Genomic DNA, 16,314 nt, shown 5'->3' on the forward strand with positions numbered 1-16,314 from the left:
GTTTTTAGCTCATAGTCATTCTGTATTTTCTCCCATTTCTTGCGAAGTGCCAAAGAATACAGGAGACAAGCGATCTGGAAAATCTGAAACGTCACCGGTGGCTCCCCGGGCAGGCATCCAGCAGAAAGTGCAGCAGCAGCAGCAGCAACATAAAGTAAACCAAGCACTGCAAGTCCCTGCCGTATCTCTTTATCCCTCTCGCAAGAAAGTGCCAGTCAAAGACCTCCCACCGTTCGGTGAGTGGAACAGTGAAGCATTTGCTTTAATGCTCTGAAGTTTGTTTGCTTATGTCAGGGAGACATTTGTAAGCAAACAAGATTCAGACATTTATTTCTGGCAGTGTTACATGCAGGTTGTGCCAGTTCGTGCAGGGTCTATGCGTAATTCCCTTCTCTAGAGATGGAAGGAAAGAAATCTAGGGAAGCAACCCATCAGTTTAATCGGTGTCAGTATTTACCTGTTACCAGCAGCTGGACAGAGTGAATGTTTCGGACTGTCTGCCCTGGGATCTTGGCTTAACTTTTCCAAAGGGATTAGTGACTTGGAGTTTTTGAGTGACCCTTCTGAGATCCCTCAGAAGTTTTGGCATTTTTTCAAAAGTTGAATATTTAATGGAAAATTCAGGCCTGCTCAAGCTGGTAGTCCCGTTAGAAATGTAGGCCTGAAGTTTCGTGCTGAGAATTGTTCCTTTGCCTTCTGCTCCCTAGTGCTTTTTTATAGTTGTTATTCAGTCGTTGCTGCCTGCATGTCGCCCAGAAAGATACCGGACTGTAGGAATTTCTTCTAATCTGATTTCCAAATCTGTGTCCCAGCATGTGTACATAACATATATGCATTATTAAAGGACTTCTTACTTAGATCACTTTGAAGTACGGTAATATTCCTGTGTAGCATCACTGGCCTTTCCTGCTGCATGATGGTAATTTCTGCTTAATTCTGATTTCACTTTTCATTAGTTTTACTGATGCACTGCTTAGGCTCCTAGTGAGACATTAGAAGAAGCAAAATGAGCAAGAAACAATTCACTATTCATCTAGTTCTTGGTGATTTTACCATTAAATTTTAATCTTAAAAGGGCTATGAAGTGCCATAGACTGCACTTTTGCTCGTGGTGGGAAATTTTCTGAAAGCTGACAAGGTTATGTTGATGAAGCAGCTGTAGATTATTGATAGCAGCATTGTGATCCAACAGAGCAAAATTCTGCAGAATGCTGGAAAATAACCTCTGCCACAAACACTTGCAAAACCATCAGAGAAGCTTCGTCTTCACTTGTAAGACTGTCCCAGGGCGGATTTTGGAGGGGAGGGGAAGAGAAAGATGGATAAACATTGCCTGAGAAAAACAATTCTTGATGCCCTAGATCTTAACATCATGCATCATCTTCAGGATGTTGTTACTCTTTGGTTGCCGAAAATAAGCCAGTGCAGAGATAGTTCTCAAAAATGAAAGAGAGAAAGGCAGCTGCAGGCTGGCCTTGTTTTGTAAGCCTAATCTTATTTGCCTTCTTTGCAGCTTCCTTTGACCCTCTAGGCTACTCTGAATAGGATAGAAACGGGAGAGCAGTTTCAGTTCTTACTGTATAAACCTTTGCTAACCAGTGAGATTTGTGTGTGCTTGTATTCAACATAATTCTAGTTCAGGTTTTTCGGTAACCGTTGCTATGCATATTCTTCATTTGTATATTGTATAGGCAGTATTCTGCAACACCAAATCTGCATTGTGTTTTCTGTGACAGAGTATTTATTTTAGCTGGCAGAAATGAAAGAACGGCCTCAGTCATCTGCAGAAATAAAGCGCTACATTTTAAACCTGAGTAGGTTTAAACTTTTGGCTTCGTTTAAGCTGATGTCAGAAACCCACAAATATACAGGGAAAAAAATAATTTCCTGTATATTTGTGGGTTTCTGACATCAGCTTAAATGTTGTCTGCTTATGGTGTCTGCTCTATAAATGCATTGTGAAGCAGAAAGATGTATTTACGCTGGACTTTAAATCTGCCTACATTAATTCTTGTTTAAAGGCATTAACTCCCCGCAAGCTTTAAAGAAAATTCTTTCATTATCTGAAGAAGGAAGTTTGGACCGTCACAAGAAACAGTCTGAAGACACAATATCAAGTGCATCTTCACAGCTGTCTTCTCCTCCCACTTCACCACAGAGCTCTCCAAGGAAAGGTATTAGATGTGCAATATTTCCCATCCTGTCTCCTGAAGCTCATAGACTTCAGAAACTTCTGAGAGAGAATTTTGACACTTGGGTTAAATTAGTGGTGCTCCTGTTTTTGTCACACATGGTCAGGAAGAGGGCAGGAAGTGTAGTGCACAGTGGGGATACCTGAAAGGACACCTGGGAACCTGATTTCAGGGATACCTGGAAGCCTTCTGGTCAGCAAAAGCCAGGAAAGCTAGCCTGAACTGGTACAGGATTTGATTCAGGAGGTCACTCTCATTGCAGCTGCTGCTGCCAAAAATATTCCCATCGTCAGCGCTTCCTGCCGGTGGAAGGACGTGCAGATTGCCCGTTACAGTATGTGTCCACCACTGAGCACGCCAGCCTCTGAGAGGAGTTATTTGCTGTGCCACGCAACTGGATGGGCAGTGACCTGTGTGTGACAGGCAGGCTTAAAGTATTTGGGATTCAAATCGCTGATACACAACATTTTACTAGAAGCCTAATTAACTATTCAAGCAATGTTTATGGATATTTGAGGAATGGTATTACAGATTGGCGCTTTCTTGACGGAGTTAAATTTTAAATGATTTTGTAGAGTTGTTTTTTTTAAAGTGAATTTAGGACTTTGAAGGGATTTTAACCTGTCTTTTTTTCATTGTACTTGTTCTGGTTATGAATTGACAAAACAGAATGGGGGCATTTTCCTGTAGTTTAAACAAAAAAAAAAAAGTCCCCTTGGAAGTATGATAGCCCATTTTAATGCAGATAACTTCTAAGTTATTCTCTTTTCAGATTATCATGAAGGTTCAGTTTAACAGTTACATGGCATAACATTTCATAAAATACATGTATGGGGTTGAGTTCCCATAATAGAAATTCAGAATGCTAAAGAGATGAGGGCGTGGGAGACTTCCCAGTAGCAATAACTTTCCCTAAACTGCACAGGGATGGTAAGGATTTGAAACTTGTGTGGGTGTCACTTTTCTACTTTCTTATCAAATGGGTAGCTGAGTCCTTTTCTTAACGTGGTAGGTGGCAGTGCCGATCAGCTGAGGGCTTATGGCTCCAGACTAATGGACCTAACCAGTTCCTCCTCCTCTCGGAAGGCAGAACAGCAAAATGAATAACAATTCACCAAGGGCCTCTGGGATAGGTGGGGCTTATGGAAACGAAAGGGGAAAAAAACACTCCTGTTGAATAATCTGAAAAGAGGAGAGATGAATATAGCAAGAAAGTACAAATGCCGATCTGAGATATCTGTTGAAGTGATCTTTACTAAGGTCAGATGAAGGAGGTTGTTACGTAGGGAAGACTTAGATTATCATCTCAAATCCTTGTAAGATATCAGAATGATTTCTCCCAAATACCGTATTTGCAAAGAGTGAATTTAATATAATATAAATTTGGTCAGGCCTGTGCATTTCTTTAAAAAGGATTTGGGATTCTGTACTTGGCTTATAGTGGGAAAAGTACTTTATTTTTGCAAAAAGCAAATTGTAAACATAATTACAAATGTTAAAAAAATTGTTGGCTTGATGGTGTCATGAAGCTAATGGAATGTTCTTTCAGGCAGATCTGGCAGCACTAAATGTATGTTCTCAGCAAGTGAATTGGATCAGTTGAAGTCATCTTGACACTTATATGTAGACTGAAAGCAAAAAAATGAAAACTGCAGTTACTTGTAAATGTATGTTGTTTAATGATCTTTAACTTAGCTGGCAAGAGCATTCAGCACAACTTTGTTTAATACTAAAAAAAAAAGCTGAATTTGCCTCTGACATTTCCTGGTTTGCAGATTTTATCTCATCCTGGCGGTGTCAATGCTACCTCCAAATTATGTTATAATTCCGGTAATACATGCTATAGAATATTGTCTTTTTGGTATGTAATTAGTTAGCCAAGTACCACAAAGAAAGCCTGAAAATCTTGAATAGGTTTTTTAAACTGTATTGAAAAACAGGCGCCCTCTCTCAGCCAAGATACGTAATAAGCAGTCAGGCCAGACAGCTGTGCTTGATGTTCTGTCTGCTCTTCAACCCTGAAGTGTAGCTTTGCAGAACAGAAATACTTTGGGAGGGAGTCTCTTGAATTGTTTAAAGCAGTAACCTTGTCCAGGGCATCACTTTCATTCCGATCTTGGTGACACTGTCTATGTACAGGCAGTTTTTTGAGAAGTGAGATTTCGTAATGCGAGGATGCAAGTGTGATGATGCATTTGAAAATAGTTTGGGGAGAGGAGGGCAGAGAGGAAGGGAAGCGAGCACTTGGTTCCTAAATGAGTAGTGGATCTTCTCACAATCTTAAACCTCTTACTAAGAGACAGAATACACAGAGTTACACAGTTCTGCTGTGTGTCTTTGCCTTTTGCAGTGCTGCCTCTGTGTAAACGCAACCGTAGTTTTGATTTACTATGGTAGCAGTGTTGCCGACTGCCTGGCAGTAATGGAGCAGGCTGCTTGGAGAGTCAGACTAACGTGGCGTTCCCTTTGCAGGCTACACTTTGGCTCCCAGCGGCACGGTGGATAACTTCTCAGATTCTGGCCACAGCGAAATTTCTTCCAGATCTAGTATTGTCAGCAATTCCTCTTTTGACTCAATGCCAGTCTCCCTGCATGACGAGAGGAGACAGAGGCATTCTGTCAGCATCGTGGAGACAAATCTTGGTGTGGGAAGGATTGATAGAAGAATCATGATTGAACCGGATCAATACAGTTTAGGGTAGGAATTTTATGTGTGCTTACTTACATTATGCTTTCATATAGTGTGTATGTGGCATGTATATTTGTTCATGTAACTTTCCTGGTATCTCTCTCGAGTATTTTTTTCCTCCCCTACTCTTAAAAACTGCTATTTCAATGCTGCGTTGTATGATAATGCTTTGTTTTCTGACAAGAAAGGTTTTGCAGTCCCAAGCGTGTGATGAGGTCTACAGCAGTAAGACTTTACCTCAGTAGACCTTCCCATCTGAGCATTTAGTAGTGCTGTAGATCATCCTTTTTATGGCAGACTAGTATCCTAGCCTGTTTTCTAGGTGGGGAATTAACTGAATTAGATGAGAAATTATTCTTAGAATTATTCAGTGATCAAGCTGAGAACAGAAATAGCTAGTAATTTTCCAGTCTGTTTCATAGAAAAGTGCATATATATCTAACTCAGAAGTATTTTGTCCCAAATATCTCTTCTAGTCAACAATAATTGGAAGCTAAAATTCACATTAGGCTGCTGGTTTTCTAGGTAATTTTCTAGGTAATTAACTTCTGTAATGGTGGGGAAATTAGTGCTGTGAGGAGTTCTCTGAATCTCGAGCAGTGAGGCTTGGTCTGAAAATAATTGGAGCTCTGGCTCCTGTTTAGTCACTGCTTACTTTTCTGAGCAGTTATTTGGATGCTTCAGTCCTCTGAGTGGTTTCAGGGTTTTTAATCCTGCGGAGTCTGTGGATGACAGGCCTGTTCCAAAACTGGAGTACTGCAGCTCTGGGAATCCCAGGCTATGCAAACTCTTTAATCGGATGTCTCCAATATTTGGAAGAGCAGGATTCCAGTCTGCATAGCAGGCTGCCCTGGAAGGACAAATCCCAGGAGCCTGGGTAGCTGCTAAACAAAAGTGACACTTTGTCGGTTTTCTCTGCCGCTGTGTAAGCGATAGCGTCAGGCTTGCTTAGTCGCTGAAGGGCTATGGAGAGCATGCTTGGTCTATGAAGTGACATGTGTTTCCAAAATTAAGGTTAAGATAAATTACCGTTTGCAAGAAATGTTGAAAAGTTGGCTTTCAGAGTTTCCTAAGCAGGAGAAAAATCTGAAAAGCTGAAACCTGAACGTAAATATCAGCCACCTCCCTGCTAAAATTGGGTTTCTAGTTCTGATCCTTTGCTTCGCATGGCTGGAACAGCAGTAGGAACCCTATCTATCAGTCTGTTCCCCTTTACATATGTCAGTGTGGTTTGCCTGTCTTAAAGGGCTGCTGCAAAGTTAACATTTTACCTTTTGAGCTGACTCCACTGAAGAGTTAAGTTTTGTCAGGATATCTGTCCATTAATTGTTTGTTTTGGTTTGGTTTATTGAAGATGAGCTTGAAAGGAAAGGGTTCTATTTTCAAAATTGAATTAGTCATTAATGCAAATAGTACTTAATAGAAATGTATCAAAACCTTCAATCATAGAATCATAGAAAGGTTTGGGTTGGAAGGGACCTTTTAAAGGTCGTCTAGTCCAACCCCCCAATAAGTTTGCTTCTCTCTTGATTGTTGAATTGTTCATGTGTCTTGTAAACGATCCCCAGTTCCAACGCTGGATTTATTTTTGTTTTTTTCCCCTCGTCAATGTGCATCTAGCTCATATGCACCACTGTCAGAGACCAGAGGCCTGTATGCTGGAGCAACTGTGCTTTCTTCTCCTAGTACAGAAGAATTGTCACAGGATCAGGGGGACAGAGCTTCGCTCGACGCAGCTGACAGTGGCCGCGGTAGCTGGACTTCTTGTTCGAGTGGTTCTCATGACAACATACAAACGATACAGCACCAGAGAAGCTGGGAGACGCTGCCTTTCGGACATGCTCATTTCGATAGTTCGGGCGATGGGGCAGGACTGTGGGCCTCGGGCAGTCATATGGACCAGCTGATGTTCCCCGACCATGGCACAAAGTATGGCAGGCAAAGTCAAGGCAGGGAGGGCCTTGACCAAGCACAGTCCAGAGCAAGCTGGGCATCCTCAACAGGATACTGGGGAGAGGACTCGGAAGGTGATACAGGTACCATAAAGCGTAGGGGTGGGAAGGATGTTTCCATTGAAGCTGAAACCAGTAGCATAACATCTGTACCAGCAGAGGAGTCAAAGCCACCTCCCATACCCACTCATATAGCAACACCATCAAGTAGTACAAAGGGGCTTATTGGTAAGTTGAATTTTGTTCACTATTAAGTATTTTAATTTGCTTATGATCTAATATCTTTGTCTTGTTCTAAAACGGCATTTCTTTTGTCTGGTTTGATTTTTTTTTTTTCTTTATTTCTAAAGCAAAACCACACATTTTGCAGTCCCTCTCAGATTTTCCTCTTTAACTGTGCCTGTATTGCAATATCACTTATTGTTGATTCTCAGTTCTGGCAGCGCCTTTATGTTTCAAGAGAGCCTGCCATATATCAGAAAGAACTAGCTCAGCTGCCGGGCAGTGTTTTGAGAGGTTGATGTATTCAGATGTCTGTTCTGAAATGTGAATTTCTCTTCACAGTAAGGCTCCACATTCTATATTTAGAAATCTTAATAAATGCGGCCTGCTTTTTTTAGAAGTGTTTTACTTTACACATCTGTATGACTTGTCTGATAATTGTGAATATTCCTTACTTCTGAAAATGGGATCACTTTCTGCTTAATACTGAGATGTTTCTTTGGACTGCTGAAGCTGAAGAGGTTCCTAAGAAGTTAGGGCTGAAATACGTTTATAATCGTTCAACAAAAGAAAGATCAGATATTATATAAATTAATACCACGAGGTCTTTGGCAGAGCTTAACGTTTTTCTCGCACTGCTCCTTCTACATGTCCCAGGCCTTGGGCCATCCAAGACCTCTGCATTTTTGCCTCTTTCCTTCCTTTCGTTCCACTTCGCTTTGCTTTTCTTCAAGTTAAAATGAAGAACTATCTAAAAGCCATTTTGTGCTGACACAGCCGAAAAAGTCTGCCAGATTGAGGTCACACCGAGACCACCGTGATAAACTGCTTTTCCATTTTCTGCCCAGGTACATTGCTTAGCAATGGCCCATTGCCTCAGAGCTTGGGCACAGGTCTGAGTCCCTGAGCTGGGAAGAGACGGAAGCTGTTCAGTTCAGGACTCCACGTTCAGATTCATGCCGCGCTCTGGTTTTGCTCTTTGATCCCCTTGATTTCCGCCCAAATGTGGAACAAGTGTGCTTCCAAACCTGCCTCTCAAGGCAGTGCTTGCCACTATGTTTTTAGAGGCTTGAGAGAATGTGAGACATACACAAAAATTCAAACCACACGCTTCCACGCGCCTCAGTACAATTAAGTAATTATCCTGCAAATATAACTGCATATCGCAGAAGGCACTGTTTTTACATGGTTCTTTTCCACTGACTGGACATTGATCTCTTGCAGTATTTAATAGAATCATAGAATCATAGAATGGTTTGGGTTGGAAGGGACCTTAAAGATCATCTGGTTCCAACCCCCCTGCCATGAGCAGGGACACTTTCCACGAGACCAGGTTGCTTAGAGCTCCATCCAGCCTGGCCTTGAACACTTCCAGGGAGGGGGCATCCACAGCTTCTCTGGCCAACCTGTTCCAGTGTTTCACCACCCTCAGGGTGAAGAATTTCTTCCTAATATGTAATCTGAATCTGCCCTCTTTTAGTTTAAAGCCGTTCCCCCTTGTCCTATCACTACACACCCTTGTGAGAAGTCCCTCTCCACCCTTTCTGTAGGCCCCTTCAGGTACTAGAAGGCTGCTATAAGGTCTCCCTGCAGTCTTCTCTTCTTCAGGCTGAACAACCCCAGCTCTCTCAGCCTTTCCTCACAGGAGAGGTGCTCCAGCCCTCTGATCATGTTCGTGGCTGGACCCGCTCTGTCACATCCATGTCTTTCCTATGTTGGGGGGCCCAGAGCTGGATGCAGGACTCCAGGTGGGGTCTCACGAGAGTGGAGCAGAGGGGCAGAATCCCCTCCCTCGACCTGCTGGCCACACTTCTCTTGATGCAGCCCAGAATGCGGTTGGCTTTCTGGGCTGCAAGCGCACATTGCCGGCTCATGATGAGCTTCTCATCCACCAATACCCCCAAGTCCTTCTCCTCAGGGCTGCTCTCAGTCCACTCTCTGCCCAGCCTGTACTTGTGTTTGAGATTGCCCCAACCCATGTGCAGGACCTTGCACTTGGCCTTTTTGAACTTCATGTGGTTCACGCAAGCCCACCTCTCCAGCCTGTCAAGGACCCTCTGAATGGCATCCCTTCGCTCTGGAGTGTCAACCACATCACACAGCTCGGTGTTGTTGGCAAACTTGCTGAGCGTGCACTCAGACCCACTATCCATGTCGCCGACAAAGATGTTAAACAGCACTGTTCCCAGTACCAACCGCTGAGGCACACCACTCGTCACTGGTCTCCACCTGGACATCGAGCCATTGACTGCAACTCTTTGAGTGCATCCATCGAGCCAGTTCCTTATCCAACGAGTGGTATTTCAATAGAATTTTCCTACAGAATTTCTTCTGCGTCAGTTACTTTTCAGAAATCTTTGAATAAAATTTCTCAGAAACTTCTTCATGCTGCTTTGCTCCGTTAAAACAAATTGCCCCCAAAAGACACTTAGATTCTATTGGAAACTATTTGGTTTCATTGTAAAACAAAGACTTTATTTTTAGTCGATAAGAACTCACACCCAAGTAGCACCGGTCCATTTTAAGCTCGTACTGCCCTTTCAGTCAATTCCGTGCTGCCTAATGCAGGGTGACGCTGTCACCACCACGTGTGCAGGAGTGTACAGTGTATGACAAGCGGTGGAGTGTAAATTGTCTGCGTCAGTGCTTTTTGCTGCTGTGTTTGCCTTTGTACTCTTAAGTTAAGTGGTCATGTGTTAAAGGGCTAGACCCACAAAAAGTGTTCAGTATCAAAGTCCCAGCTGACTTCTGTAAGTACATAACTCCAAACGAGAGAGTCATGCCTATCTGCTGTGAGTCCCTGCAGATGCTTAAAATTCTTCATCGCTGTTTGCTCCCTTAGAAGTTCTCTGCAAGAGAGAGCTTCCAGGTATGCCCAGAGTTAAGCCTTGTTCAGGTAAGCAGTTACGCCTCGATGAGATCCACAAACTAGGTGGTGGTCTTTCCGTCTTCTGTATAAAATCATGTCCAATCGTTGTTCTTACGGGCATACTTTCAAGTTTTAATTTTGCAGAGAATACAACCATAAGAGCAGTGGGCAGTAATGCACACAGAAAGTATGAAGATGGAGCCCACTTCTCTTCCTTACCTTTTGGAATTGTAGCTTATGTCTCATTAAAGAGTAAGATTTGTAGAAGGAAATAAGGTGTCAGGTACTCCCCGCGCCCCTCCACAAGATGCTAAAATCAAAAGAGGTGAGCTCTTGGGTACAAAGCCCATCTTCAGGACTGAGACAGTCGTGTGTCTGGGGAGATGCCGATATTCCTGATGTTTGCCACTTCTGTGGACTCTTGAATCTTCCACGGTATTTTGATCAGCGTACGTTTTGTCCTAGACAATTGATGGCACAGCCTCAGTTGCTAAGTTTGAAAAAATTCCCCCATAATTTCGTGAATTTTATTAGGCTACCGCTTCACTACTGGAAGATCAGCTGTATCCTCTGTATGTTGTATTTTTATACTTTCTTGCATGGTTTGTTTTTGAAGACCTCGTTGTCTACCGTACGGTAGTTCACTTTTGTCCTTCAGATTTTCTCCTCCTGGGCTGTTGGGTTGGTTGATGCTTATTTAACTTTCACTGTTTATTTTCCTTTGAGCAGTTTTCCTGTTGCGATCTCTCATAACAATCTGTTGTTTTTCCCACAGCACGAAAAGAGGGGCGGTATCGGGAGCCACCTCCAACTCCTCCTGGTTATGTAGGAATACCTATTGCTGAGTTTGCAGAAGGTGGTTCCCATCCAACCAGAAAGCCTCCAGATTACAACATAGCACTTCAGAGGTCCAGAATGGTGGCACGGACGTGTGAGACTCATGGGACATCAACCCCGCAGCAGCAGTCGCATGGCCCTTCAGCTGGCAGGCTTGTGAACAAACCTCAGTGGCATAAACCAAATGAGTCAGATCCACGTCTTGCTCACTATCCGTCTCAAGGGTTTTCCACAGAAGAAGATGGTAAATTTCTAATTGTTAGATTTTGAGTGTGATGCATGCGAAAATGGTCAGTGCTTTCACAGACGCGAAGCAAATTACACAAACGTGTTCTGCCGTAGAAATTCTTGCCTTAATTTAAGCTCTTCTCCATCTTTCAAAACTTGCTTTTTGTTAACTTTTTGGAAGGGGAGGAATTCAGTTCAGCCTAAATTTAATTTAAAATTTGGAATGTAGGTCCACCCGAGTCATGGACAACCAAGCAGTTGGCTTAGGCAACTTCTCTGCAGGTGCCTGTGTTCACCAGGTACAGCCCTGCCTGCCCTGAAAGCCTCCAGCGTACCTGATGTTTGGCACTAACCATGTATTTAATGGTCAAAGAAGTATCCTGGTCTGTAGAACACCTGCCCATCCGCCCCACAGAGCACCATTGGTCAGGTTTATTTGGACAGTCACTCACATCTACCTGAAACTCTTACGCTGCGGACACTGGGTCTTCCACACTAACTGCTTCATGTAACGAGCCCACTACTCTTTTGCTACCTCGCTTGCCCAAGCGTGTCTGCGTCTTTATGCTTTAGCTCAACTATAATGAGAAAAAGACTATATAGACATAGTCTTTCTGGTTTTCTGGGGAGTGCAAGCATAGCTGGATTGCATCTTTAGGGCTAGGTGCTCAGGATTTAGGTAGGGCAGTTGCCAAATCACGCATTTGAATGCTTTGTTTTGCTTAATGATAGGAAGGCTAATGTTCCCCTTCCATCCCTAACTGCTTAGTTACTAAGGTTTTATGTGCAGGATGAACTCTGCAGTTCAAAATGATGGAAAAAAAATGAAGTCTACCCTAATCGAATTGCATCAAACTTTCAGAATTGCCATGACAGAGAGTTTTAATTGTTTCTACCAATGATGACTAAAGCTGCACTCAATTTTTATGCAATCTTAATTTAAATAAATCACAGATATATTCAGGGACAAATTAATCTGTTGGATATCTAGGAGTAGCTGTTGTGTTCCTCAGGCTGAGGAACTGCACCTAGCTCAGTTACAGGAATTGTCTTATTTTCTTCAAGAACAAAATTACAAAGGAATACTTCTCCTGAGGCCTGAAACACACAGATATTTAGATTGTTTTAAAATATATACCTAATACAATGAAATGGAAAACACATGAGCACGGTACCGGTTGTTTCATTCAGTAGCAGTCTTGTTCTGTATGAACTAAATTCTATTTTCCCTTATCCTGTTGTGTTTGCAGAAGATGAACAAGTCTCTGCTGTCTAAGACTTGGGCTTTTCTGGATCCAGAGTGAGCCACCTTAAAGGAGAGCACAAGAAGACGTCCCTAGAATAGGAGCCTTGGAACTATAGTTAAAGGATGGTGGACCTGTTTGCCTCCTTCCCTGCCTTAAAGCAGCATGGGGCTTCTTCCTCCGCCCCTCCCCCTTCTGTCCCCTCTCCCCTTGCATGTGAAATACTGTGAAGAAATCGCCCTGGCACTTTTCAAACTGTGTTGCTTGAAATGCACAGTGCAGCAATCTCCAAGCTACCACTGTCGCTGTCTGCCACATCACACAGTATCATTCCAAATTCCAAGATCATCACATCAGGATAATTAACTCTGGCTGCACTTCCCAATGCCTGGAAGGGTTTTTATAAATCTTCCTCTCAGATTTTAATCGCAATCCTAGCACTTAGTCTCATTGGGATAATGAGATAAGCTAGTTGTCAAATTACATTTGGCCTTTAACCTACAAAGAGAAAAATGCATTGAAATCCTTCAAGGAGGCAGTGCTTATTTGCTTGTTTACAATGCCTCTGTTACGATTTTGTATGTTTGCGTTCCGGAGATCAAATACTGCGTCTGCATAGTGGTTACAGTATTATTTCATACCCGTAAGGAGGGTTGCCAGCCTGAGCTCCTGGAAAGAATATTGCTGTCACGTGGCTGAGCAGGGGGGAGAGGGAAGGCAGAGGTTACAGGATGCAGCCTTTCCTTCACCATCTCGCTTCACTCTTAACGTGCCCCACCCTGGAATCTTCAACAGTTTGTAAACGTTAGCGTCGCTGGCATCCCCAGCCGTTACGGCACCCTCAGCCGCGTCGAGCGTCAATGCGGAGACGCGTGCTTGCAGCTGGCCGGTGGTGGGAGAGGACACTGTGTGTCTCATACCTGTGCTTTGTGGAATACAGGATGGCATACTAAAAAAGAAAGTGTCCTCTTCTAATGAGACAGACGGCAACCCCACCTTTAAGTTATATATTATTTTTATTTTTTTTTTTTTTTTTTTACTATATAGTAGTTATATTAAAAGAAAAATTAACTGGATAATATTGCAGTGGAGGCAAGTTGGGATGTCACAGCTCGTGTCAGCTGTTAACACTGATCTAATAACCTCCATCTATTGACTTTGGCATTAGGGGATAAACGAGCCTTTAAGTAATGAAAAATAACACGTTTAGATTTGCCAGCCTTTGCAATGCAGAAATAGTCACAACTGTTAATGGCTTCATGGAACACTGCATGTGTAGAGAAGGCCAATGTGTAGCAACCACCTGCTCACAGCTGCTATTAACCCTATAATGACTGAAATAACCCTCCCCTCTATTTTTGTGTTGGTTTTGCACAGACTCCGGAGAAGTGAAGGCTGCCAATCCGAGTAGTACTCAAATGTGAGGAACTGCTGGTCTTGGATTTTTTCTTTTTTTTTTTTTTTTTTTTCCATTGAACTCAGCTGATCATATTGATCAGTAGATAAACGTAAATAGCTTCAACTTTTAAAGATCAAATTGCAGTGTTTTTTCACTGTATCAAACAAATGTCAGTGCTTTATTTAATTCTCTCTCCTGTAATCATAGCTTTTGTCTATTTGCTTATATATCACGTTGTCAATTATGCATTTGTAATTTTACATGTAATATGCATTATTTGCCAGTTTTATTCTCAAGGCTGTGGACCTCATGTGCATATAGAAATACAAAACCCCAGCTCTATCACAAGTTGCACAAATGTTATATAAGCATTAAGTAATTGTAGACCATAGGACTGCTAATCTCAGTTCGCTCTGTGATGTCAAGTGCAGAATGTACAATTAACTGGTGATTTCCTCATACTTTTGATACTACTTGTACCTGTATGTCTTTTAGAAAGACATTGGTGGAGTCTGTATCCCTTTTGTATTTTTAATACAATAATTGTACATATTGGTTATATTTTTGTTGAAAATGGTAGAAATGTACTATGTTTATGCTTCTACATCCAGTTTGTATGAAGCTGGAAAATAAATAAATATAACATTAATGAAGTCCATATTGATTCTTATGCATTTTACATGTTCCACATACTTGAACAAATTTATGAAAAAATTCTACTTCTCTGTGTATTAATATTAAAGGGACATTGCCAAGTGATGTGGGCAAACCATTGGTGTGGAGTTTTTCTTAATAGACAGTTGTGCTGCTGATAGTTTTTCAAAAGTTTGGTGTGTGTGTAGTGCTGAAAGAGAATGACTGATCCGTTGTGTGTCCCCAGCAGAAACTTCTGAGATGCCAAAAAAGGGGTATGGATAGAATGTAAACAGTTCTAAAGGGAGAATTATGTTGATTTTTATATTCTGTACAGTGTAAAAGTGAGGCATAAGTGTTGTAACATTTGGGTAGGCAGAAGTACAGAAAGTGACCCATTTGCGTTTTTACCGAAGAAGATATTTCGAGTAAGAAAGATCACCCAGTAGCATCACCAGTAATAAAAGTTGACATTAATTCAATGTCAAATCTGTAGATGTTTTTTTCCCCCCCCCCAGACATTATTTTCACTAGTATGCGGAAGACTGGGTTAAAATGTCTCTGCTAAAGCCATTATCAGCTGTACCCCATTTAGCTTTAAAATGCTTGACAGGTGCTTTTTCCAAATCTAAAATTAGCTCATTTCAAAGAAAAGCAACAAAATGCTTTGTATAGAATTAATTCTTCCTAACAGAAGTCTAAAAATGTTCCACACTTAAAATACAGTCATAAGCAAGCTAAAATCATTGAAAATGTAGGTCTCATAAACATTCTCTTTTTATCCCTGGAATCTCTTTCACTGTCAGGAAGGAAACTACGGAGACTGTTAGACTGGGGGGGGGGGGTGTGGGTGGAATCTGTGGCCAATACTTGTTGGGTACATTTCCACAAGCTAGAGAACTACCGTTGGTTCTGACATTAGTAGAATGGATGTACATTTTTATATATCTTACCTGCAAGTTTGTCCTTTGGTGATGCTAAAGGTACATTGTTAGGGAAATAATTCCTCTCTTCAACCTGTGAGGTGTGTGAACCGTTTGCACGCTTGTAAATTTTTATTCGATATGCTTGATATGGTATTGAATTAGGCAGCATTCCTTATCCTCCTGTTTATGCCTCCCTTCTGTAATTCATTATTTTAGAACACGTTATACAGAGACATCCTCTACACTCATCGTCCAATACGCATAGCTTAATTCGTTGTGGACTGGGAGATAAGGAACGCAGCAGCCGATTTGGCAGAAGCAGAGGCCTTCCTGTGGTGTGACTGGTATGGCTGCTTGAGAAATAGATCGGCTCCTCGTTCCAGTTCCCGTGATACGAATGTTGGGCTTAGTGTGTGGATGCTGCAGGACGGGGACAAGTAACTACCGGTTGCTGGGGTTTAGTGTTACATGAACAAAAACTGCACTGAGCACTGAAATCTAAGGAAAATTTTTTGTCTGCAGAAGTGTTCAATTATCTGTACTCTTTTATGACTTTGTTTTATTTTTACTGAAACTTGTTCAGGCAGAGGCTACTTCTTTATGCAGTACACTACACGTTGGAGTCAGCCATAAAAGTTGAAGATACTCCTTTAATGGATTAACCTTGGTCATCTGGAGAAGAGTGCTTGTTTTACACATCTGGGACTAAAATATTTGGTCCACCTAAAGTGGGGAACAGTATTGTTACTTTAAAACAAAGCAGTTTGCTTCAAAACTAGTAGGAAATGTAATAAAGTTCCAGACTTCCTGTCTCGTATGGGTTGTCCAGCAGCTGAGACAAAATGAAGTCTGGGGAATGCAAGTGATGATTTAGTTGCAAGTATTAATACCTTATGTATTACTTGGCATGTGATGAAACACCAGGAAGACTTCTGTGGGCAAAGCTTATATAGCGGCAACAGCCTGTCTAACATTCATTAAATAACATCTGTTGAGGAAAATATGAATGTTGTTAAAATTACTCTGAAAATTTACCCCCTCAGGAGAAAGCAACCATCCGAGATGTTTCATGCAATTTGGTCACCTGTCGCTAGATCGTCCTTTAAGTAAGCTTTAGAGTCTT

The 16,314-nt window shown here is 42.0% G+C and overlaps 1 protein-coding gene across 8 annotated transcripts in view; it reads left to right on the forward strand.

The window, feature by feature from the left end:
- RAPGEF2 (Rap guanine nucleotide exchange factor 2) overlaps window positions 1–13,710 on the forward strand; it is a 191,446-nt gene extending 177,736 nt beyond the window's left edge. For 7 of the 8 annotated variants that reach the window (XM_075421642.1, XM_075421644.1, XM_075421646.1 and 4 more), the window contains 6 exons: window positions 48–236; window positions 2,022–2,174; window positions 4,665–4,890; window positions 6,502–7,061; window positions 10,700–11,005; window positions 12,240–13,710. In XM_075421642.1, the coding sequence (XP_075277757.1) occupies window positions 48–236; window positions 2,022–2,174; window positions 4,665–4,890; window positions 6,502–7,061; window positions 10,700–11,005; window positions 12,240–12,265 (1,460 nt within the window). In that variant the 3' untranslated portion in view covers window positions 12,266–13,710. The remainder of the gene's footprint in view (window positions 1–47; window positions 237–2,021; window positions 2,175–4,664; window positions 4,891–6,501; window positions 7,062–10,699; window positions 11,006–12,239) is intronic. The other variant, XM_075421645.1, reaches the window with a different exon arrangement.
- Window positions 13,711–16,314: the final 2,604 nt, after the last annotated feature.

The sequence above is a fragment of the Opisthocomus hoazin genome, chromosome 5 (genome assembly GCF_030867145.1).
Source record: "Opisthocomus hoazin isolate bOpiHoa1 chromosome 5, bOpiHoa1.hap1, whole genome shotgun sequence".
Lineage (NCBI taxonomy): Eukaryota > Metazoa > Chordata > Aves > Opisthocomiformes > Opisthocomidae > Opisthocomus > Opisthocomus hoazin.